General features: G+C 43.3%; 1 protein-coding gene across 5 annotated transcripts in view; it reads right to left on the bottom strand.

Moving 5' to 3' along the window:
• syt10 (synaptotagmin X) overlaps positions 1-2688 on the bottom strand; it is a 33163-nt gene extending 30475 nt beyond the window's left edge. For 2 of the 5 annotated variants that reach the window (XM_061714809.1, XM_061714807.1), the window contains exons 1-2: positions 2405-2688; positions 1215-1611 (exon numbers count right to left, since the gene is read on the bottom strand). In XM_061714809.1, the coding sequence (XP_061570793.1) occupies positions 1215-1611; positions 2405-2606 (599 nt within the window). In that variant the 5' untranslated portion in view covers positions 2607-2688. The remainder of the gene's footprint in view (positions 1-1214; positions 1612-2404) is intronic. The other 3 variants (XM_061714810.1, XM_061714811.1, XM_061714812.1) reach the window with 3 other exon arrangements.
• Positions 2689-26857: the final 24169 nt, after the last annotated feature.

The following is a 26857-nucleotide window of genomic DNA, read 5'->3' as shown; positions in this document are numbered from 1 at the left end:
CTTTCAGACAATCCACGCACCAGAGATGTGGAACGTCTTAATTCAAAATGTTTCAAATGTTGTTGTTTTTCTTGGCGAGCAGCTTCGAAGAGGATTCTTTTCACAATGAGGTTGTCTTTTTCCTTGACAGAAGGATGTTTATCACTGAGGTGAAGTAGAAGTGTAAAAAGACATAATAGATCCTGGTGGAGAAGAACGTTTTTGGTCACATGGAAGCAGTTGAAACCACATAAATAATTTCAAAAGCCATATATTTATTTGTTTTTTATTTTTGTTATAGACTGTTCATTTGCTAAAAACAACAATTAAATCTGTTTTTTGATATTTCACTAACTGAAGAAATTATCAGTAATGAAAATACTCTTTGTTTAATTGGTAATAATGCCTCATAAAAATAATATGACGATCATCATTTTGTTCAACCATTAGTCGCTAATGATGTTCTCTTCTGTGTTGCAACTTTACTTTATCCATAAGAAGTTGGTTATTTCTTTGGGAGAGGGGAAACTGTTGCAAAAGTGCCAAAGTGGGAGGGATAATTAGCAAAGTAGGCGTTCTTATCTTTAACTTGGCCTTTCAGCCTCACTGGTGGGTGCATAATTCACCAAGACATCGACAGCAATATAATTTAATTAACGAGTCTAAGGACAGGCCAAAGCAAGTGCCAATAACAGCTTCCTCAAAGAAAGTGATCGCAGCTGCCTGGTGCGTGTCACGCCAGCGTAACCAACCCTTCCACCATGACAGCTCGCACCCGGCAGCGAGACTAATTATGGACGTTGTAGTTTAAACACAGTACTGGAAAACAAAGAGAAGGGAGCGCTGGTTGTAAATAACTGGGGTTTCTTCCCGCCGTTACCATAGCAGCTTGACTCGCACGAACAAGTGATTGTGGGGTTCAAACTGCAGCGGGGAGACGTGGCACTTACCCAGACACAGACATTGTTTTATGTGCAACAGCATTTCAAGGTCAAGCGGCCAGACACTGATGATTTACGTGACACGTGCCAAACCTCGAGGACAGCGGCCGCGCTGTCAAGAGCTGTCAGGATATTTCCTGCACTGTGGGGAGCATCCGCTCTGTGTTTCTCGCTGCAGCAAGGGGGTCTAAGACAAACTAAACTGGGATTTAACACGCTGCTATCTGTGGGTTTTCACTGTGTGTGCAGACGGGGAGGGGGCTGGGAAGGAACATTGGCTGGAGCGAAGGGTACCTGGAGGAGGAGGTTGGCTCGGTGGTCTGCCGTTGGATTTTCGTGGGCGGTTGGGTGATCTTCTCCCTCAGGGCCGTCTGCACCTCCGCGGGGATGTCTGGCGACGTCTGGCTGATCTTCATGGCGGCCTCCAGGAGCTTCACGGAGCTCCGTCCGTTCACCTTCACCTCGGGCGGAAACTTCTTCTTTTCCACCTCCGCCACTTTGCACTCGCTGACCGGAGGGGAGCCGGGCTGAGGCGCCTCGAAACCCACGTGGAGGCCATTTTCGGAGTGGGCCGACAGAGCCTTGCTCCTCCAAATGGGCCAACACAGCTTCCAAAAGACAAAGAGAGAGACTACCAACAGGGCAAGGCCACAGAAACCCACGACCACAGCAAGGAGACTAATAGAGATGTCTACAGTTAACCCATCGAGGAGGACACGGGAAAGATGAGACGAGCAGGTGGGGGGTGAGGGGTGGGGGGGACAAAACATGACAGACAAACATGCAGGGGAGAAGGAGAAAAAAGGAGAGAAAGCAAGCTGTAAGAAAGAGGGGGCAGCATATGCACCAGTTTGATAAGCAGGAGAATATAAAGTCAAAGAAAATCACAGTTAAAGACACAGCTTTGAAGAAAAAGTCACACAAAGAGGAAATTAACAAATGTTGCTTTCCATCTTCAGCTGAAATCCTATTTTAGCTCACACATGCAGTTTATAGACACAGGTTTATCAGTCTGGCACTGAAAATACCCCGATTACAAAGTGGGAAATGAAGGAAAAAAAGAAAAGGGGGATTTAAACGCTCCAGCTAGACGCTGCTCTCCCTGTGTTTCACCTGTTGCTACTTCATGGCTGAGGACGGAGCTGCTGCAGGATGCGTAAAGGCTGATTTATGGTTCCGCGTTACACCAACGCAGAGCCTACGCCGTAGGGTACGCGGCGACGCGCACCGTATGTTGTGCGTCGCCGCGTACCCTACGCCGTAAGCTCTGCGTCGATTTAACACAGAACCATAATTCAGGCGTAACAGGTAGATCAAGGCTCTCGGGAAAATGACAAGTGATGCAGTAAAGTTAATGCCAGTAAGAGTTTTAGCATTTTCCAAGTAGTTTCAACATGCAACAAAAAAACTGCGTCGGAAATTACGGGAACAAATACATTTTAGGCAAGAAAAAAAAAAAAAAGAATAAGCTGTGTTTCATTTACCTCCGTGTCCTTTACCTTGTATGTTGCTCTCCAGCGGGAATATATCCGCACATTTCTCCCGGTCCACATGTCCCGCTAGACAAAGTTCCGTAACGATCTGGAGAGCCCTTTGGCACAAGGTGATGCTGTCCTCCGTGCGGACGCTCATGTCTCTGCTGTTAAGCCATTGCGCGCCGGAGGATCCGGGGGGGCGTCGGTTCATCTGGGCAGCTTTTACGCACTGCTGCTGCGCAGCAGAGCGGCCGGTCCGCGCGCTGCGTCCTCATCCATGTCCGACTGTCACTGGCACAGTCCACACCACAGTTCCCGCTGCGGGAACAACGCTCGGGACCGATCCCTCCCAGCTGCCCAATGGCGAAGCGCCCCTGCTCCCGTTGGCTGGGGTTTGGTAACGGGATTACTTTTTCTAGTAATAACTGGAGTGCTCCCCCCCGTGAGCGACAGGCGACCTGTCTGTCCGCGTCCCCGCCTCCCGTCTGCTGCCGTCTCAGCTCCAGTTCCAGTTCTCCCAGTCACCATAGTCCATGGAGACCAGATACCAGTACCACTCAAGGTGACCGACTTATAAGTTTTTTAAAAGATCCATGTCTGTAGATTATATTTTGGTATGATAACCCTTCCTACGACGGAGTATTAGGGCCAAACTAAGGAAAAAAAAGAAGGAAATTTCGAAAATAAAGTCATAATAATATGAGAATAAAGTCGTAATATTAAATAGGCCTATATTATAAATATATAAATATAACTTCACAAGATGCTCAATATTCAACATTTTAACACACTCTTCCTGTTAGAGTTCTCATAAGTTAACACTTTATTCTTGTAATATTACGACTTTATTCTTGTAATATTACGACTTTATTCTCGTAATATTACGACTTTATTCTCGTAATATTACGACTTTATTCTCGTAATATTACGACTTTATTCTCGTAATATGACGACTTTATTCTCGTAATATGACGACTTTATTCTCGTAATATGACGACTTTATTCTCGTAATATGACGACTTTATTCTCGTAATATGACGACTTTATTCTCATATTACTTTATTCTCGTAATGTTACGACTTTATTCTCGTAATATTACGACTTTATTCTATTACGACTTTATTCTTGCAACATTATGACTTTATTCTCGTAATTTCCTTTTTTTCTTTGTCTAAGTTTGGCCCTAATACTCCGTCGTACCTTCCTGAGTGGCAGCTGTATCATAGTTATCAGCTCATGAAGTTACCCACCCCCTTCAGAAAATTACATTTTAGATGCTTGTTTATAAAACTAAGCTGGTTCCTTATGTCATTGTGGTGTCCTTTATGTCCTGTATTTGCATGATAAAGACCAGTTTGTGACATCAGCCTAGTGGCGGTTATAGTTTCATAGGAGCCTAATGATGCTCTTCTAGTTTAAGGCTCACAATGACCGGTAACAACAATATAGTAGGGGTATATTATACATTTCCTGAATCCTTATGGTCCTGTGAGTATTCCAGTTTTTATATTTTCTGTCTCTGTTGTTCCTAGATGACACAGGGCTAAAAGATAGTATATCATTTAGGCTAAAATTGTGTAAAAAAAATTGTTTATAGTTTAAAGAGCTGCAGTGACCTCTATGTTGGTCAGAAAGATTCACATCTTAGCTTGAATGAATGCTTAAAAGGTCCCTTTTAAAATTATACTAAAGACAATATTGTGAAACATTGACAGATATCCTGTAGATGAGTCTAAACCAGGATATTCACCAGCTAAAATGTAATTTTCTGAAGGTGCTAGGTGACTTCATGAGCTGATAACTATGATACAGCTTAAGGGTTATCATACCAAAATATCATCTACAGACATGGATCTTTTCAAAAATCATAAGTAAGTTTTGTCACCTTGAGTGGTAGTGACCAGTGAGATTTTGGGCTCTGGCCCATGGACTAACCAGTTTTTATTTTTATTTTTACCCAGTGACCCTGAAAACAGACCATCTCAGAGGTGGATGGAGAGATCTGTGTTCATCACGCCCATCTGTGCAACAGGCAGGACCACATTTCAGGGCAGACAATGAACACCATGTTCAAAACAGACTGAGTTCATGCGGTTGCAAAGATGTGCTTGATTATGCTGCAGGCTTTAACAGGTGTTTGTCAAACACAAAAGAGGAATGAGGACTTCACTGTATGTGCATATGTGAACAAAGCATCCACATTATGAGCGTATGACTCAAACTATGTCTCAATACGGATTTATTTCTCATTATACTTCATCTTCATAATCATTTTGCAAGGAATACTTTGTGGACTTCAAGAGGTAGTGACCATTCATTCATGTCGCAAACACTTTAATCTAAAGCACCTTGGAACAAGAGAAAATGTGGAATTCAGCTTCTCACCCAAGGACAGTTTAACATTATAATGCATTCTATTTGTAAGGCACTCTTCATCCAAGAATCTCAGAGTGCCACAGAGCCAGTACATAGTTGAAACTAACAATAATAAGTCATACAACTCAACTCAAAACACCTTCCTGAATAAAAAGGTTTTTAGGCGAGTCTTAAAAGAGTCCAGTGTCTGTGCCGCCCTTAGATGGTCAGGGAGACTGTTCCATAAGCGGGCGCTACTCAACAAAAGGCCCGGTTGCCCCTGGTGCTGAGCTTGGTGTTGGGGACCCGGAGGAGCGAGCAGTTTGTAGCGGTTTGGAGAGTAATGAGTTCTTGTAGGTACAGAGGTGCATCTGTTAGGAAATGAGGTTGGAGTCAGGAGTTCCAAAAAAGCAGTGATTTATTGTACCTAAACAAAAGCGCTGCTTAGCAAGATGGCAAAAACCCAGAACAAGAATCAAAAAGTACAAACCCTGACATGGAAACACGGAGGGAGGAAACAGTACGGACCAGCAGGGAGCAAGGGAAAGACAAGACCAGGGCTGTGTCCGAAATCCCATACTTCCACCCTAATGAGTAGCAAAAACAGTGTGAGATTTTTTAGTGTGTCCGAAACATTAGTACGTACTCAATAGTAGGCGCTATCGATACTCATTCTGGAGAAATTTATTGTATGGATTGATGGACACTAGCTAAGAAGAAATTTCCCACAATGCAATGCAGCGATTGTTTGGTTGCTAAGTGCTGCGCAGATACGTATATGTCATAAGTATAATAATATTATTATATAATATTAATGTTATAATATGTGTATATAATAATATTATATAATGTCATCTTGTTTCGGCCAGGATAAACGGGAAAGAGCGGAGCGCTGCTGCTACTGCTGCTGTGACAGGAGTTGTTACCATGGTAACAACTCCCCCTCCCAACGGCAGGAAGTGCCGTGTGGCTCTGAGTAGTACGCCCGAATTAATGCATACTACTGATATTTACCCAAAAGTTTGCCGAACTAAAGTATTTAGTACTTTTTGAGTATATACTGTTTAGTATGGCATTTCGGACGCACCGCAGATATACACAAGGGTTAACGAGACACAGGTGCAGACAATCGGGGCCGATGGGAAACAGGAAAGTCAAACCAGAACTCAAACACAAAGACACGGGTTTCAGAATAAAACAGGAAACTACCAAAACCTTAACAGCATGTCCATTTATGCATTTATGGGGGGGAGTAGGACTTTTTATTCAATCCGTGTTAACACCAGACACCTGCGACTTTCTTTACTAAAAACCCAATAAAACTTTGTATTGAGTCAGTAGCAGTTCAGCAGCTGTTATGAACTTCCAAAACCGCATCTGTGTCCTTGTTAAGTCATGGCATTTTAACACCATCAAAACTGTAAATGAGGCATATCAAATAACAGCATTATGAGTCATTATCATGCGCTGATGTTGCTGAAAGCGTTCAGAAGTCCTGCGGGCTTTCAAAAGGAGAAAACATGGCAACACATGAAATAACTTATTTATAGTTATTTCCACGGCAGGAGCTTTATGCTCATCCAGTGTATTTTAGGGTGTTTGTTTTCACTATCTGATAATTCATGGCAGTGAGGGAGAGAAAGTGGAGATTGCACTGGAAAGGAGTGAAGGATAAGAGAGTTTGAGCTACAGGTGTGTCAGATTGTTTGAACCACAGTGGTGTAAATGTCCTGTAAGGATGACATCAGTAAAAGCTAATTTTTTACAATCCAAGCGGAGCCGCTGAGTGACTAAAAAGACCAATGATGTTCCCATGCATGTGAGATGATATTGTAGAAATAGTGGAAACTTAGTCAGCTTTTGATGTTAGACAGTACAGGATTTATGGAACCTACATTCAGCAGTGATGCAGCATGATTGTGACTCTGTGGGTAGTTATCAGACCACAGTGGTGCTCTGTTACACACACGCATGCAGGCACAAAGTCTTTGAAGCCTTTGAGAGTGTGTAGCTGTCAGGGAGGCTCCCCGGTAATCAGTCTTCTCAGGTCGTAGCTGGAACTGCTCATTTATCTATCATTCGTTGATATCCACTTATCTGGGCTCGGGTCACCGGTGCAGCAGCCGAGGTCGAGAGGCCGCCTCCTCGCCCAACTCGTCCAGCTCTCCTGGGAGAACACCGAGGTGTTTCCAGGTCATCCCTGCACATATTTATTGACCTATAGTTTCTGCCAGAGGACAGCAGATCAAACGAGTGGTGAGATAACTGGGTTGAGTCTTTGATGATGTTTCAAGCTCTTGTCAAGGACGTGTGGTGTGGAAATGTCTTCCACTCCTGGCAGCTGGCAACCAGTAATTTTCTCTGCTGCCTTCACACACTCTGCGGTGCTTTTTTTGTCCACTGCTGGACAGCTCACCATACTGAGATGCAGGAGGTGTAGGCGGACTCGTCCTCCAGCCAGCCGTAGTTCGCCAAGCCTCAGCCTGGCAAGGTGGCTCTGGCAGCAAAGCCGACCGCAGGAGTGATGGGACTGCAACCACCACGCCGACCCATCCAGGTTGGTCTTAGAATGGTGTCAGGAGTGAAGGCGGCTCAGTTAAGCTGGGCATACACTGTGCAATATTTTAAATCGTTTGAGACTGCAACATCTCACACTGCACGACTAGATCGCTGAGTTCAAAAGTTCACAGCCCACGATTTATGGTCTCACACTGTACGACCCGTCTGCTCACAATATACGATCATAATCCTCACGTCGGACTTCTGAGTACTGGAACTCGAGGCCGGTTTTGGGGCAGGGGTGGCCTGTGTCCACCCAAACGTGCGTCCTGCCCACCCAATCAAAGGTTATGGGGATCCTTTACTTTTTTATATATATAAAAAAAATCCCAAAATATCTGTACCGTTTCTGATTGGGTGGGCACTGCGCATCATTTTTAGACACAACAATGAACGCTTACTGCAACAGATAAGAGAAGTGTTCAGAACAGCGCACAGAGCGCACACTAAAGGCTGATTTATGGTTCTGCGTTACACCAACGCAGAGCCTACGGCATAGGTTACGCGGCGTCGCGCCCCGTACGGTGCGGGTCGCCGCGTACCCTACGCCGTATGCGTATGGTTGGGCAGACGTGGGAAATGCAGTCTTTTTTTTTCTGCTATTAAAACATGATTTGTAATGTGAATTTGCAACACTTTAAACTACAAATAATAGTTTTTGACGTGACATCAGAGATTGCGCATGCTCTCTGCGAAAGGATGAGGCAAATCGGGTCGTAGCACGACCAGGATTTCAAACACGTTTGATTTTCTTGCGAGCACACGATTTGTGATCAGGAGCTCGTTGTGAGGTGTTAATCTCTCGTCGTTACCCCACGTATACTGCACGAAGCACGACCAACGATTGGGTCGAAATCTGAACGATCCAAAAAAATAGTCGCACGACTGGAAAATCGGCTCAAAACGAGCCGCTAATCGCACAGTGTATGCCCGGCTTTAGCGGCTCAGCTGGGGGCAGCGGAGGCCACCAGCTGCCTGGTTTCTTTCAAGCAAATACAGTCGCAGCCAGAGCATGTCTGTCATGGCCCAGGCTTTCTGATAGGTTTTGGTTTTCTTTACTTGAGTTTTTTCCTGATTTATCTGGTTTAGTCTATTTTTTTTATTTAATTGACTCACTTGCTGTTTTATTTTGAAAGTCTGTTTCTTTTGATGTGTTGAGCTCTTGTTTAACTTCCCTCATTCGAATCTCCTCTGATTGTTCCCACCGGTGTCTAGCCTGCAACCGTGAGCATCTATTAGGTGGATTTCCATGACACTTTTTCACATAACAAAAGCGAAACTCTGTATTTGCATCAAAGGAACGTCTGCGGGGATCTGGTTTTTCTATTTATATGCATAACTCTCCTAGCTCTCTCTCGGATCTCCGTAACTCCTTATCTCCTCATGCGAGACTCCCTTTCATAAAAGCATTCGAAGGTTTTTGCAATTTTCGATGGTTTTTTATTCATTCTGTGTTTCCATTGTAGGTTTTTCTCTGCAATATTTAGGTTTCAGGTTTAAAATTCAATGTTTCAATGTTTTTTCAATATTTAGGTTTTGCACAGTTCTAGTGGTGATAGAAACACGACTATTGTCTTGTTTTTTCCCCAACTACCTCATCTGTTTACCATTCTTTTATGTTTCCACGGTCCTGTTGCCTGGGTCGGTTTCCCTTCCGGTCTTTCTACCTTGGCAGTGCTCCGTTTTTTGAAATGAAGGACTTTTGTTGAACTCCTGCGTCTGGACCTCTTTCCTCATCTGGGTCCTCCACACAGCATCGTATGATTCTGTCCCAAGTCGGAGCTTCTGCTTCTGGCTGTGTGCACTTGAAATCCTCTGATGGGGTCTTGATCAGAATCGAGAATTCAAGAATGTTGTTTTTCCAACTTAATAATTGATGGTTTATCTATGAAGTCGGAGCTGATGGGAAAATGTCCTCTGTGGTGGCGATGTGTGGGCTCTGACGTTGTGGTGTATGCGTCTCCTCCAATAACAGAAAGACGAAGCGTCTCCAAGGCTCGTTGTCCTCAGCTAAATCTACTAAATATGAACTGCAAAGTACACAAGTCCAACTTTCGCATACATGGTATTGGGAAATGGTGTCAAACACATTTCTGGAAGAGTGCATGATTACTGATTGGGGCTGATCATTACTTGTCTCATAAAAATCCCTATTTCTTTGAAATTAAGTGGTTGGGTGCCTAAGGACATTACTATTACCAAGAGAAGCAGCTCCCATCATTCACGCCACAGGGTCACTTGCTGGTGACCCCGCCCTTGAAGTTTTCGCTCATTTGTATTCAGCAAACCCGAGCACCCCTCAAGCCTTTTTTCCTTATTACGAGTTCTTCTTTAGATAATTTTCATAATTTTCTCCCCACTGTCCATGTAAGCCTTGTTTTTTTTTTTTTTTTACTCTTTTTTTTTTTTATTCAGGCAACAAAAAAGACGTCATTAGCGTGCATACATAATCCATTTTTCCCAGTACTTGTCACATTTCTGCAGTTCAAGTCTCAATCCAAAAGTGAGTCTCTCCATACAATAAATACCATCCACAATATTAAGCCACTGTTCTTTTGTTGGAGGGTCATCCTGCAACCAAGTACGAGTTATCACTTTCCTGCTGCTTGCCAGAAGTATCTTCAACAAATGACTATCTTCGAAAGGGACAATTTCTGGCATCTTTCCTATATTGTGATGAATGAGCAATCTAACTCCACTCCCAACATTTCAGACACCACAGTTGCCACCTTCTGCCAATATGGCTGTATCTTTGGACAAGCCCAAAAAATATGGTAATTTTTTTTTCATAGAGGTTCTGCATTGCCTCCAACAAAATCCCCGTCTCTGAGTGTGTGTTTGTAGTGCTGTTATTCTGGGGGTGATGAAGTATCTCACACTGTTCTACCAGTCGAACTCTCTCAGGGCTCTTGAGTTTGCAGTCGTCGCCTGTATCTCACTCACATATCCCTATCCAGTCTTCCTCTGATATTTGTGCTCCTGACTCTTCCTCCCGTTTTTGTTTGATATATACTGTAGAATGGTTTTGGGCCATTTGTAAGCCACATGTAAGCCTTAGTTTGAAACTCAATATCCTATTTCTTGCACAGCAAAGACAAACACTTCACATATTTATCGGCAGAGGTGTCGGTCTGACACCAGTCACAGTCTGTTTTCTCCTCCAAGGTTCCTCCGCCCCTTCTAGTGCACACTCATAACAGGTGAAAGTAGGTTACCACCCAAAGTCAAGCCTATTTTTAAAAACTTTTAGTGATTCTTGTCTCCAAGCTCTAGCACAACCTGATGTCAGCGCTGCTAGAGTCAGCTCACCTTCAGTGAAGCAATGCCAAAGAGAGAGAGCGAGAGAGAAGAAGATTCTGAAAAATGTTCAAGAAAGCAGCAGGACAACATTTTCCTTAACTCAACTCAAGGTCACCTTAATGAACTGTTATGATCGAGCCATCACCGCTGCTCAGCCGAAGACCTTTCTTACTATTCAAAACTATCTTTAATTTCTCTCTAACCATCAATGAGACTATTGGATCATAATTTGGAGTGCTGCACTCAGCGTTGTTTGGCCGAGAAGCCACAACCAGATGTTTGGCAGACCATCAGGCGCAGAAATGAACCGGCAGAAAAACAAACATTCAGTCAGCTTCGAGGAAACAATAAAACAGCAGGTGGCAAATATGAAGCATGCACAGCTGTGAAAACGAAAAATAAGGTTGTGCATATGAAGTCAATAAAGTATTTACACGCTCACAAGTTTTGATGGCTGGCAGATCTGGCATATAAAATGCAACACAATGTCAACACAATGCCAAAGAGGAAAGACATCAGCAATGTTATCTTGGTGCCAATCAATCTGGGAAGGCTTACGACACCATTTCCAAACTACTTGCTTCATTTGTTCTATTCCAAGAAAGATTATCGACAAGTAAAAGATGATTGTAATGTGTGTATAATGTTTCTGTATAGTCATCTTAACAGTTTTAATGGGGCACAAATGGGGACACGCAACATGATCAGGATCCCAAACATAACAATAAATCTCTAATGGTTGAAAAAGAAGGGACTCAAGATGTTCAATCATCTAAATCCAAACTTTAATCCAGATTAAAATGCTGAAAGAGGGGCCTTGAAGTTAGGGTAAGTCATTTCTGTAGATAACTGAGCAAAACATCATCAAAACACAAGGTGTTTTGAGAATAGACCTTGTTAATTTCCCTTAACAAAGAACTGGTGTTTAACGTGCATTGGGAAGTGTAAATGCAAGGGTTGTCATGGCCTCCTCGGTTCCTGAAGCAGAGTTGAGGGGAGGGAAAAGGAGTCACCGAGTGGTACTATGTAACTTGATGGCGCCGCTGTCTGTTTGGTTGGCCTCGTCGGAAGCGCTGGGTGTAGGAGACGTCCATGGCCTTTCCCAAATCGTGTAGCACAAATCCAGTCCAGCCTTCCACTCCGACCGCACAAACTTCTCTCTAACGATCCTCGGTATAATAATGACTAGAGTTTCCTTTCTTGCAAAGCCGCGGCCTGTCGTCTTAGTAACTGGCTGCATATTACGGCTCCTGTGATATGCTGATTCATGCCGTCCTCGGCTTTGAGAATGACGAGCTCTCATCTTGTTATCAATAAATCCCTCCGACTCGACACTCAACACCCGGCCTGGTGTCAGTTAATGCAGAAAGGACAGCCGTTACTTGATGTAATACCTCATTAAGATCTGAAATCTTTCTCGATATGTCATGATATATGAAACCTCGTTTTTTACACAGGAACCATTATGAGTCTTCCAGGCAGTGCAGCGCTGCTACGGCATGTAAATGGTGCTCTTTGGAAGCTTCCTGTGGCATTTGGCTGACTAGAATCCTTACAAAGCATCGTAACGACCCCTTGTCAATTATTTCATGCATTCGGTACAACTGATGCTTCTCAGGCTCTCAGAAATTCTTTTCCCCCCAAAGCCATTTATTCCAAAGCACAATTCTTCTGACGAGGGACATAAAACCAAAGGGCCCCGTCTCCTTGACAACATTTTCAGTTTAGTGTCAGTGAGATTGCTTTTGTCGCTGCTGTTTGTGTGAAGCAGCGTCTGCGTCTGTGTCTGCCAGCTACACTAGAAAAACCAACAACACTTAAAAAAAACACTTCACCAGCAGTCGCTTGTTATTGATGGGAGGGAGTGCTGGATGATGACGTGTTATAATGTGTGATTATATTAATATTAACTCGTAAACACGAACGTAATCACTGCCCAAATCATTTTTTTTGTCTGTTTCTCTGCAGGTTTTCTTATTAAAGAGTCCAAATACAAAGAAAGGAGAGAAAATAAGGACTCATAGGAAGGAGAAGTTTAGGTTTTTTAAATAATAATTTCCTGCTCTTGACTTGGTCAAAACAATCATTTGGACAAATTAAGAGTTAATTCTCTGTTAATTCTCCATAGTTGGAGTTAAGTCATCACGTCTAAATATTTTACTATGACAGGTCATTTTTCTCTCCTCTGAACACCCTATGACTGAAATTTATGTTTTATAATTGGCATCTTGTACTTGTTTTTGTTTTTCTTCACAGTATTTTCTCACAGGAAATCTGCAGTGTAATCTCTCAGACAAAACGTCGCTGCTGCAGTCTGAAATGCCCCTTTTCTTACTTTACTTCATGACATCACCATGGAAAACATTTGCATAATCTGTGCAAACCACATACTTTGTTATACCCCCCAAAAAGACAGACATACCAGAGATATGTCACGCCTCAGCTGCAGGGGATTATGGGGATGAGAGCTGCAGGGAAGCAGACACTTAAATGCTGAGTCATTCCAACACTTGATACATATCAAATAACCAGAATAAACAGCATTCACAAACTTGAAATGATCTTAGCGGTTCTTGGACGTTTCTGTATGTATGACTTCCTGGTCCTGTTCTTGTTCGGTCACGGGGGGGTGCTGAGTGAGGGTTGGTGGGACTGGACACGTATGTGTATATATTTGTATGTATGTGGAAACGCATGCATGAACAGAAACAAGTACATGTGTATATATACAGTATATATATGCTTTAATGTGTGTAGAAATATCTCTGAGTACGAATGTTTGTAACTGAATAAGTTTGTACACGGGTGTATATGAATTCACATTGTAAATAATGTATGCTGTTACGTATAGATGAAAAAGGGGCTCAGGGTAAATAACTAGTGATAAATACTCGGGTATACCGCAATTTATAAAATTCTTACTATTAATTTGTGCAACTTTAAACTAAACTACTACGTTTTTTCTTTTCTTTCATATTTAATAACGAAGGTCCAACTGAAAATTAAAGCTGCAAGCAGCAATGAACGGGCCCTCGCACTCACGGCCACCGCCCCCCATAAGCATATCAGAAATGACACCACCCACGACTTCCTATGTCAAACCATTGAAAAGCTATAGCAGAAAAAAGGGACAATCAATCAGAAGAAGGGGCGGGGCTAATTCAGGCCAATGAAGGTCAAGGACTCCATACAGAATCTGATGACACCACCCACGACTCTCTATGTCAAACCATTCAAAAGTTATGGCAGAAAATCGGGACAACCAATCAGAAGAAGGGGCGGGGCTAATTCAGGCCAATTATGGTCAAGGACTCAATACCGAGTCCCATGACACCACCCACGGCTCTTTATGTCAAACCATTCAAAAGTTATGGCAGAGAAAAGTATTCTAGGGGGCGCTGTTGAGCCATTTTGCCACGCCCATTAATGCAAACCATGAAATATCAAATTTATCTCCAGGCCTGGCTTGCATGCAAAATTTGGTGACTTTTGGAGAACTATCAAATATGGACCAATCAGACGAAGGGGACGCGCGCTTTTTCGCGTCTAGCGTCGCCACGGTAACACTTTTGAAAGAGAAAAGTAATGTGCGTCGTCGCAGGACAGAGGACATTTTGATGTAAAAAAAAACACAAAAATTGCTGACAAAAATTTTTGTCATGCAGCCAGGCTCAAACTCTCGAACTCTGGCACCAAAGACCGCAATAATGAGGCTGAGCTATGTCTCAGCTATACCTTTTGCTTTGACTTACTGGCTTAGGAGAGACCAACATAGCGATAAAATGTCTGGAACTTTTTTTGCCTAATTTTTAAAATATTTGTAAGGTATAAGTAAAACACTACTATTTTTATTACTTTTTCTGTAACCATTCTACCGAGGTTCTAACCGGGCTGAGCACGGGTCTATTTCTGACGTCACCATATTACAGGCAGCTGATTGGTCGGGGGGCGGGGCCGTCATCACCCTACTCGCCACTGATTGGTCAGGGGGCGGGGCCGTCATCACCCTACTCGCCACTGATCGGTCAGGGGGCGGGGCCGTCAGTTCAAGGGGTAGGAGTTCATAGGTTTTTTACTTCTTCAAACTCCTTTTTCGAGCATATTGCTATTATATTTATTAATTCTCGTCTACTTTGTTTACGATGGTACAATTATTATTAGGACCCGAGCACTTACAGTGCGAAGGCCCTATTGTATCTGTAGGAATTCTTTCTTCTTTATTTTTCCGACGAAAGGAGGGCCTTTTTGCCCCCCTAAACGTGCCCCAAAAGTCACTAAATTTTGCACGCAAGTCAGGCCTGGCGAAAAATTTGATATTTAATGTGTTGCATTAATGGGCGTGGCAAAATGGCTCAACAGCGCCCCCTAGAAAACTTTGTGCCTCAAGCCCCACAATACGGTTTGACGTACATGCACCAAAATCGGTACACACCTGTATCATGTCGCAACTTAAAGAAAAGTCTCTTGGAGCCATGGCCGAAACCCAACAGGAAGTCGACCCTTTTGAATTAAACGTGTCATTTTGGCGAAATTTATGCCATTTCTTCAGCCGCTTCTTCGCCCGAACCGTAACGTGCACCCAGGTGTGTTATACATCAAAATGTGCGTCTCCATCCTGCGACGACTCGCATTACTTTTCTCAGTCAAAAGTGTTACCGTGGCGACGATAGACGCCAAAAAGCGCGCCCACCCTTCATCTGATTGGTCGATATCTGATATTCTGATATTCTTTATCCATAACCATGCCATAACTTTTGAATGGTTTGACATAAAGAGTGAACGCACAAGGGTGCGAGGGCCCGTTCATCGCTGCTTGCAGCTTTAATTTGGTCATTATTATTGTCCTTTTTTAATGTTATTGATTTATTGTTCTGCTGTTTTATTTTTTTGTGCTTATGTTCAAAATAAAAGATATCAAAATGTATAAGCCCACCCCTGCCTTACTCTGATTGGCTCGGTACATTGTGTACCAGTGGAAACAGCTGCGTATAAGAGGGGTACTGCTTATATGTAATGCTTATGTTTATTTTCTATATGTCATTTTCATCTAGTTGGTGTACTAGATGTATGACTCTGTTGTGACACAGTGCAGCAACAGACGTGATCGCTGATCCACCTGTTCATGGTGAAACCTCCATCTCACATGAATGCTTACGTAAGCCACTCTTTCATTGTCTCGATTTGTTTGTTTTAAACAGGCCACCGGGATAATAAAACCCGTTCTCTGAGTGAAACAGGAGAGAGTTATGATGCCACGGCTAAATCCAGTCGGTAATGGAGCACAAAATAAATGATCTTCTCACCAAACTACTTAACATTTGCAAGGAGAATAAGATCAACATTCATAAACGGACAAATAAAATCACAAACTCATCAGAAAAGACTGAGAGCATGAACATGTGCTTTTCCGTTACCACGGAACTGTGCAAATTGTAAATATGTAATATCCAAATGGAAACTCATTAATTTCCAGAGCAAACGAACAACGGAGATCCCAAAACAGGCCGTGATCGAATCAGGTTCGACTCTAACCACCATGCATCGTGGGCTGTAATCCAGGCTTTTCCATGACAAGCCTGTTGAACTAAGTTGCTGAGTGAAACCAGCTGACTGACCATTCGGAGCAAACTGCGCTTCTGCATTCGCTAATATCTGCATTCGCTAACTTCAGTAGGCTTACATTCAAACTCAAATTCAAAAATACTTCATTAATCCTCGAAGGGAAATGAATTGTTGCGGTAGTTATGATTTAAGTCTCTTCAGAGGTTCATTGTAGAGGTTTATTGCTGAGCCAGGAAGGCTCTCCTGTAGCCGTCTGTGTGTTATGAAGAGGTTCTCAGGGTTTTCTATGATGTTCTTCAAGTATCCTCAAGTATTTTCAGTATCCTTCAAGTATCCTCCTCCTCAGCGTCAGTGTAAGAGACACCAGCAGGATCAGCAGAGCGATCAGTAAAGTTGGTGACGTCATCGGACAGGGAGTGGATACGCTTCACTATGGAAAAACTGCTTCAGAAAGTCCTTTCTAACGTTCTCCATAACATCCATCCATCCATTTTCTATACCCACTTTATCCTTTGCAGGGTCACGGGCATCTGCTGGAGCCTTTCCCAGCTCATCACAAGTGAGAGGCAGGTTCACCCTGGACAGGTCACCAGTCCATTACAGGGCCACATAGATACAAAGAACCAGACACACTCACACCTACGGGCAATTTAGAATCATCAATTAACCTACTTTTTGGACTGTGGGAGGAATCCGGAGAACCCGGAGGGAACCCACCCAAGCACAGGGAGAACATGCAAACTCCACACAGAAAGATCCTGCCGGGCCAGGGAGTCGAACCCGGAACCTTCTTGCTGTGAGGCAACAGTGCTAACCACTAAGCCACCGTGCTGCCCTTCTCCATAACACTTTACAATAATTCTACCTTATGTGACAGACAATTGCCCATCCATCCATCCAACCATCCATCCATCCATCCATCATCTATCCACTCGTTCATCCATCCGTCATCCATCCATCCTTCCATCATCCATCCATCCATCCATCCATCCACTCGTTCATCCTTCCATCATCCATCCACTCGTTCATCCTTCCATCATCCATCCATCCATCACCCATCCATCCATCCATCCTTCCATCATCCATCCATCCATCCATCATCCATCCATCCACTCGTTCATCCTTCCATCCATCCATCCATCCTTCCATCATCCATCCATCCATCCACTCGTTCATCCTTCCATCCATCATCCATCCATCCATCATCCATCCATCCATCCATCATCCATCCACTCGTTCATCCTTCCATCATCCATCCATCCACTCGTTCATCCTTCCTTCCATCATCCATCCATCCATCCACTCATTCATCCTTCCATCCATCATCCATCCATCATCCATCCATCCATCCATCCATCCACTCGTTCATCCTTCCATCATCCATCCATCCTTCCATCATCCATCCATCCATCCATCATCCATCAATCCACTCGTTCATCCATCCATCCATCATCCATCCATCCACTCGTTCATCCATCCATCCATCATCCATCCATCCATCCTTCCATCATCCATCCACTCGTTCATCCATCCATCCATCCATCCATCCTTCCATCATCCATCCACTCGTTCATCCATCCATCCATCCATCCATCCATCCATCCATCCATCCATCCATCCATCCATCCATCAGGAACCAGAGAAGAGCCTAAACAGTCTTCATACAGGATGGTGTTCCCCCTAAACAACACATTTGTTGGCTGCTGAAGTATTTCCTGATCTTTTGGTTGTGTGTTGTTGTGTTGGACTGAAGGAGGACGGAGTCTGAGAATGTCAAATGTCACAGTAAATGTCAGCGAAGTGGCCTCCAACACAGCGGTGTCCATCGTCCTGAGAGGGTACAAACTGTTCAGTCTCTGTTCCTCACACGGGCGTATAAACGCCGGGTCCAGCCGAGCGCTGAGGCGTCGTATCAAACAGACTGAGCATGGTTTCCTTGTTTCGGCGGGAGATTATTTTTGGCAAGCTAACTTCCACCAAATTGGGCAAAAAAGCTGTTCGTCACCCCCTCTTGCATAAGCAGCCGACGGAGCAGCCTCGTGGCGACAGACGTGCTTTTATAACCAGCTCTGTTACATTGGCTGACATTAAAAGAGACGCCGAGTGAGAAATGATTTCATCATTAACATTCATGAGCGGGAGCCCGGGTGGCTTCCAGGATGCTGCGCTGCTGCCTTAAACAAGACGCACACGGCACAACACTGAAATTACAGCCGTAATTGATTATTTTGAAGACGGCAAGAACATCATCAGAAAGCCAAGTGCATCAACGCAACAGGACGAGGACTGACAGTCCTCTGTGGATGCCGAGCACTGATTGTTGGGAGAGGAAATTGTCGAGGAAAAACACCAAACACTTAGCTTGCTCGGTGGTTATCTCTCGGGGATAAACACTGCTCGGCAGTCATTTCTCCCCGCTTGTCGTTCTGCGACGGCCACAGAGATGTCGCCGAGCGAGGCTGGATCAGTTTGTTACTAAACAGCTTAATGAGGCCCGGGCTGATCCTGGAGGACACCCCAGAAAACACTGTTTTCTGTTAATTATTCTCACAACACTTGTTGACTGCGAGGGCCATTTGGCAGATTTAAAAGTGCCGGCGACATGGCAGGGATTATCGTCTTATGTTTACACTCCCTAGAGAGTGTTGCCTCAGTGCGCAGGGTTTTTTCTGAAATGAGAAGGCAGTAAGCTGGTTAAGTATTAAAAAAAGACAAAGACTTTTGATAGCTCTCTGTGAGGACAGTGAGGGTGTGAAAAAGAAGATGTTTTAACCACGTAAACTGAAAATGACACGTTGCAGAGCTGCTGACTGATCTGAAGTTTCAGTTATATCTTTGTCGATATATAAGAACTCATGTAAATCTTAAACACGTACAGAAATATGATTGACTTTGAGTAATTATTGTCTCTCAAACAGTGAACGATGCACGGCGGTTCTATCTCTTTGCAGACTGAACCCAACATGTTTCCTGACTTCTTTTAGGACAGCTTCATTTATTTTTGCATGTCAGACCTTCATGCATTTGAGAAATAGCTCACACAGGAGTAAATTGGATTTAGTAAAGAGGCAAAATAAAGGAGTAATCATGTAATTTTAAACGGGTGATGTCAGCATGTCATTCCAGTAATGATTTGGCTCAAAAGGAGGATTCATGTAAGGCTTTGAAGAAGTAAGATAAGCAGAAGATCGCTAATTTGTCAACACATGAATGAGAAAATAATTGAAATATTTAAAAATAACACGCCTCGAAGAAAGATCGGAGGGGATTTGCATATTTCACAGTAGTTTACAGAGTCATTAACCGCTTTAAAGAGTCGGAGGAATTGTAGATGGTGGCTGGTGGATGGTGGAGGAATTTAAGATTTATCGTCATGCAGTGGATGATTATGTCTTGTATGATGAATCAGTGCTGCAGGATTTTCTGTTTTTTGGAGGAAAATAGGCACCGTGTGCTACTGTAATCAGCAACAAGTCCAAAAACCAGACTTTTAGATGGTATGGGGTTGCACTGGTGTCTTTCACGAAAGTCATTTCCACTTCTGTGTTGGCAGCAGAAAAGTACAATGACATTTTGGAGCAATATATGCTGCAGTCAAGACAACGTGTTTTCAACAAGACAATGGAAAACTATAGTCTGTAACAAATTAAAAAGGCAAACCTTGAGGAAGAGGAGGATGTGGACACTGGACTGAGCTGCCTACAGACGTGACGGTCAGCGATGGACAGCGTGGAGACGTTTTGATACGTAAAATGTTACTCTGCAGGAAAAAAATTGGCAAAATATCAACTGAAATGATTCACATTCTCAAAGCTCTGTTCCGAACTGCTGGTTTTTGGTGGTGGAGTCAGCTGACCAAGTCCGGTCCAGCGTCTCTCCTGCACGATGTGCCTCTGAGGTCAGCCATGCAACGACCTACGATGGAGGTACAGTAAACGTAAACATGATGTGACACCTGATAGCGTGTTGGAAAACTGACTTTATTATCCTTTATTAGATTATACTTTTATTGTGATGGGCTGAGCAAACTCAATGAAATCTCGGTCTTTATTCCCTAAATTGCTGCTCGAAGACTGATTCAAACAGAAATCCCCAATCATGACACAGAAGAAAAGAAAATCAATCAAAATTCAAATCAAAAGAAAGAATGATCTTCAGATAACCCGTTTGAAAGGGGAAAAAAAAGTGTTTTACTCCTCTCCGGGAGATTTAATCACTGATTTCCTAATGGATCCGTGGTTTAATTAGGCAATTTAAAGGTTAACTGCCGGGTCTGCATCCACATCAGCAGCGGTCAGGTATCGTTCACCCCGTTCTCCGTCTGCAGCTCCACCTGAGCCGCTGGAAAACCACGCTTCAGCGGCGTCTACTTTTTATATAAATAACAAGCCTTTCCCAGGATGCATTTCCCTCTTGTCAGCTTTCACACAATACTCATTTGTCATCGCAATTCTCATATTTGCTCTCCCATGCACATCTCGCTTACCCACAGTGCAATTAAAGACTTTTTACTGGAACAATAAATCTGAGGAGATGAGCTGCTTTTTATTTTTTATTTAGATATAACCCACATTCTCCCCTCAGCTTTATATCAAATAGCAATATTTCACCAGTGTTCTTGTATATTTGTGTCTCTTTTATATCTTTTTGTGTCTTCTCTGTAGTGTATATGCATTAAAAGCAAAACCAGAACAATAATTAATCAAATAATTGACAGATACTGATTACACTGGTGAAGGATTGTAGATTGATTTCAGATCAGAATTATTGTGCAGAACTGAAATTAAAAACATTATTGCTGTGGATTTTAATCCTTCACTTCAAACGGAAGTCACTTTCACACTGGAAATCCCCTCTTTATTCCGCCCCCCCTCTCCAGCTGTGCATTCCCAATGATCCTCTGAAGACGGATTATTCGGAGTGTGCTTCCAAAAATCTTTACAGCGCTCCACAGCCTGAGGGTGATGCCTTTCTCATCTTTTCAGTCCACGGCCATCAAGACGCCCCTAATGCGCCACCTTCTGTGCTTTCTTCAAGCAGCCCTGAATAAAGCCCAGCAGGATCCGTCTCAGCAGATGATGGATCCTGCGGGTTTTTAAACAATGCAACACGGTTCACCGACTGCTGAGTGCCAGAGTTGAGTGACAAAGTTCATAATGCAGCCATTAAAGTCGGCATCTGTAACTCCAATCCTTGTGCCGTTGAGTTTTTAGCTTGCCTGTCAACTGGACTTTGTCGCTACTATAGGCAACACTCTGGAAGTGTTTTGGCCAGATCTGTGGGTCTCCTCTCACCATCCCCTTCATGTACTGGCTTGAGCGGCCCTCTGTGTGAACTTTGCAACTAATGTTGCACTCCTGCTTTAGCATCATTTGTTACTATCTCTCAACTTCACAAATAGGCAGAACAAAGATATATATGTAGTTTATACTGGGAGGCCAGAGTAAAAACTAGAGGCTAGAACTGTAACAGGGCGACTTCTCTCAGTCTTTTCAGTCATTGTCTCTCGGTTTACAGTGAAGGACACGGTAGGATCCATTGACTCTCACGACAAGGTGGGAGTAGACGGGGCCGGTTTTTGCTATGGGCAATATGGGCGACTGCCCAGGGCGCAATCCAGGTGGGGGCGCACGAGCGCTCTCAAAACAAAAAAAGAGTTGGCGCAGAGTCGGCGCAGCCTCCACCACCATCTCTCCTAATGGACACAACTTTCTCTCTTCTCCCTTCTCTATTATTGGACGAGCCGAGATGTCGTCACAGCGCGGCACGGTGAAATTAAAAAATAATTTCAATTCGGGCAGGCAGGAGCGGCGCAAACGCAAAAGGGGCTGCCCCTTTCACATAGAGGGCCCATTCATTGTGTATGTGCTACCGCGGCGTGCGGACCGCTCTGCCGCCGAGCTCGGCGGCGCGAAAGAGGGCGCCTGCCGCGGCGTTTGCGCGGCGCCTGCCTGCCCGAATTGAACATTTTTTAATATCACCGTGCCGCGCTGTGACGACATCTCGGCTCGTCCAATAGGAGAGAAGGTGGTGGAGGGAGAAAAAAAAACTGGCGGGTTGTAGATCAGAGACGATCAAGATGGAGGAAAAATAATTTTGGCTATGAGTCTGTGAGGAGGTGTGGGATACAAGACTGCACTCAGAATTGGTCTGACCCTTCCAGTGACAGTAGCGGAAGCAGAAAATAGTTTTCTCAAGCTGAAGCTTATTAAAACATACTCTAGGTCCACTATGTCACAGGAGCATCTCTCTGGACTTGCCATCATCAGCATCAATCATAGAGTTGCACAACAGATTTCGTATGATGATGTAACTGATGATTTTGCTGCAAAGAAGGCTAGAAAAGTTAAGTTCTAGATTGCGCTTTACTACTTTACACCTGTTGTGAAAGGGTGAAAGTGCCAGGTTAAAAAATCTGCTACAGTCTGAGCACTCAATTCAGATTATGTGAATAAGCCTAATTGTATTTTTTTATTTATTAATTTTATGTTATTCAAGGGTTAGTGTAATTTTTTTTAATACACACTGTATTTCATTTATTTGTCTTGGGGGAGGGGTTGGGGGTGCGTTTGATGGACAGTTTTCCCAGGGCACAAAAGTAGCCAGGACCGCCTCTGGGAGTAGAGGACTGTTTTCACTGTTTGCCAACCACCAATAAATAAAAGAAGAGGAAGAAAAACAAAAGAAGAACAACCTAGAAAGAACGGAGATGGTTGCTGCATGAAAAGGGGACTTGTGAGTTTTGTTTGATTCATGTCAGAATTTTAAGCTAGTTCACAGTTCCGGTAATTATATAATTTAATTGCATTTATATATTCTGATTTTACCAAGAAGGTTTACATGCATCTAGATTTCATGAAATACAGGAGTGTTAATGTTTCTGACCAAGACTGTAAGGAATATCTGCTATCTTTGTGTTATCGCATGTTGAACATGTGACATTGGGATGATAGCAATGAAAGTGTGAGCATGTTAGCATTTAGCTTTAGCCACCACAAAGCACCTCACGCAGCTTCTCGCAGTTTTGCATCTTTAAAGTGGGAAATGGAAAGTTGTTTTTTTTTTCTTTTCTTAACGCGATTCAAGAAGAAAGAAAGGTCTGCAAATAGTCCAAGACTACCAGAAGTTGGAAACTAGCGCGAAAGCTTTCAGTACCATCGCTCCTGATGAACTACAGCAATAAGAAGTCAATCTTCCCCTTCCTTTCATCTCTTTCGCACTGACGTGCACTCACACACTCGGGTAAGCGGTGACTGATCACGCTGAGAGCGCCTCACTGGGATGTTCGGAACAATTACCTCTGCCTCGCTGCCACTCAGGACCCCTCAGGTGAAGTCATTATCTCAACCAGAGGCTGCTCACTACAGTCGCAATTAATTCACATTAACAATGAGGCTCGGGCCACCAGGACCATCCACATGCATGTGACCAATTACACTCATTACCGGACAAGGCAAGGTCTGGAAATTGGGACTTTAAAAAAAAAAAAAAAGCACTTCTGGTAGGCAGCTTTACAAAAGAAATCTAATGGTTGAAATTTTGATGGAAAATTCCAAGCCAGGGTACATCGTAATCAAATTCAGGGTAATGTTATACTATTTTGCCATTAAATAGCTCTCGTATGCTCTTAATCTTCCTCCCATCTTGTACCTTTTAGCGTTTACATATTACTCTTAGCATGAAGATGAAACCAAAAGTTTCTCTTTCTTTTTATTTTCTCAGTTTGTGTTTCTTCTGTTGTCAGGGCAGCAGACGACGGATTTAAGTGAAAGCACAACAGATTCTCAGCTGTGATTAATGAGCCGTCATTATCGGGGAGAAAAGATACATGGAAGCATTTTAAAGTTTTATGTTAATGATTTCTGAACTTTCTTGATTCATGAGTAAATTGCTGAATATATCACTGCAAGTTTGACTTTGGAGCTGTGGATAGGCAGATGTCATGGATGCGGTCCTGTCTCTTGTCAGACTGAAGGGGACGGCAGCCAGACCATGAGGAGAATAATTATCAGCATTTTCAAAGTGGTTAAAAGTCACAAGTTCATATTAAATTAGGCACACTTAACTCTAGGAACTGCTCAAAAAGTACTGAACATGCACACACTAATTGTGTACCTATCAGTGAGTATTCACTTAGATTAACAAATCCACGCAGGAAATGGACTTAATCAAGTGGAACATTTTCTGCATTTTCTGGGGCAGTGGATCGGTTTTAAATACAGCGAGAGGAAGAGTATAACACAGCTGCCTCACCACCATGTGGGAGGCTCATTTTGTTTGTTTTAGATTATTTCAAATGCATGTTTAATTGGAAGTAACGGTAACAGTTTCAGGGATAATCCACTGAAAAAGAGCAATGACATCAGGTGTTTCAGCAAAAACGGCCAAAATTATTTTGTTTTTGATGATGATGAAGGTGACAAAAACATTTTCAAATAATAAAAAATATTTCCCTAATATGAAAGTGGACTTCTTATAACCGTTCCTGCTATTTTGTCTTATCACGGGTGCTTTTACATTAGCTTGGTAGGCTGGGGGTTTCTTGCCTGTTATACTGGAGTTCAGTTGGTAAACAATTTGTGATGCTTTTTTTTTTATGACAGTCCTGGAACACATCTGATCTGCAAAGGAAAAAAAGAATAAGAGTAATTACTCAGTATTTATAGATCCAGTTTCATATCTCATTTGATGTTACACACTAAATGCAAAAACATATCACTGCTGTAATATGTTTGCTCTGAAAGCATCCAGTGAAGAAAGAAATTTTCCATGTGGGGCTCAACGAGAACGGGACGATTACGCGAGGAAAGATGCAGTCTTCCTCTGCGTTTCATGTTTTTTGGTGCTTTATAGTACATTAACACAAGTAATCATGATAATAAATTTGCTGCCTGCCATCATTTCTCTGTGATTAAAGGTGCTGCAGCAGAGAAGCATCAGTGAGGGCCTCGCAGAAGATTGCAGGTTGGTCGAGTCCTGGGTTCGTAACAATTTCCCAAGCTCTGATTGCATGTAAAACAAGAAGGAGGCAACTTTCCCTCCCATCCGTTTTCATTCTGATTGGGTTTAAATACAAGACATTTGCTAAGTTTACCTCGTTGCATGTTGACATTTACCATCAAATTAGTCAAAAGTGAAGTGAAACCACAAGCATTGTGACTGAGTACTATTTCCAAACTAATATGCTTGCTTTCCTCTCCGACACACAGAGAAGGTGCTTTGCATCTCGTTTTCAGATAAATGAATCAACGGGGAGGATGCATTCACTCCTACCAGGAGATGCTGGAATAGGCTCCATGTAATTAATGACATTTGATTTCCATGCTGATTCCTTTTATCAAATCTCCCGTTGCTCCTCCTCCCTTGGCACTCTCTGAATATTAATCTTGAGAAAACAAGATCCTCATTTAAATACTGTGTAACAAGAGTTATTCATTTACTGTGTCATTTTATAAAAGTTGCTTGTGCCTTGTTGTTGGGGTGAAGCTATGTGTCTGATTATTTCCACTCCTCCGTGCAGACAATGCTCGAACGCAGACATCCACAATGCACCGGCGTTGGTCTTTTGATTGAGCTGTTGCCATGGCTACCCGGATGTTCAATATACACCGTCGAGACGCGAGAGACTCTCCCCTCTTCTCGCAGAGCTGTAGTTAAACACAATTTAGAGAAAACAACATGGCATCAATCTCCTTCTGGCTCCGTCCAGCGAGGTTGTGGATATTGTGGTGATGTGGGGAGCCTGGGTGGCTAAAAGCTCAACAATCCTCTCACTTTGATCCTAAGATAAGTGGCCACAATAACTAGCACTTATCTTAGCCAGCCATGTTGTCTTTTCCAACACCCAACTGCGATATTAGTGGGTGCAGGGCTGTTGCATCAATATTGCCTGATTTGTCTGTACGAATGAGGAAGGGAGCAGCCCGATCAGGTAATACAGTAATTGATAAGCACCTTTAAATCGACCAGGAAGGGGGACAGTGTCACACCATAGCAGTGGCGAGTCAGACAGAAAGCAGCTAGTTTCAGGCTTAATGTCAAAAAATGTCAAAAACTTGAGAGAATAAAGGATTTCTTCAGAAAATCACAGCTGCTTCTTCAGTTGTTCAGTGCACCATTGTGTCCTGACAAGCTGTAAACAGATCCTGTGAAAGGAGAGGAGGGCACACAAAACGAGGAACACAAAATCCCTGATGAAGTCACTTTATTAGCATCCTGAGGTACATTTAACAGAAATCAACAGCAGACACCCAAACAAACAGCAGGAGAGCAGCGCACGCTCCTTCTCTGCGTCTACTCTGACAACATCCGACAAATACAGGATGACCTGTTCTTAAACCCTCGCCCACTCGCCAAGGGAGCTGTGAATGAAACTGCCTTTGAAAGACTCCTCTGTTTACCTCTGCAGCCTCTTTCGAGTCCATCCAAGGTTTTTAAGGGGGTATGGAGGAACAACACTGGCCTTGTGATTTAAGAAGTTTCAAAACAAAGGCAGGGGAAAGATGCATGGCAGGCGTTACGTAAGAGAGGACAGGAGCGCAGTTATATAACACGTGTTGTGCAAATACACCTGCTGAGCCATTGATGGGATGGATGTCCGCTCGTTCTTCAAGTTGAGTCCTGGTAGAGTAATTGATTTCAGCAGGTGATGAGATTTCACTCCAGATGCATTCAGAGGAATCAGAA

Source organism: Cololabis saira, chromosome 23 (genome assembly GCF_033807715.1).
Source record: "Cololabis saira isolate AMF1-May2022 chromosome 23, fColSai1.1, whole genome shotgun sequence".
Classification (NCBI taxonomy): domain Eukaryota; kingdom Metazoa; phylum Chordata; class Actinopteri; order Beloniformes; family Belonidae; genus Cololabis; species Cololabis saira.
This window is presented reverse-complemented; position numbering and strand designations above follow the sequence as displayed.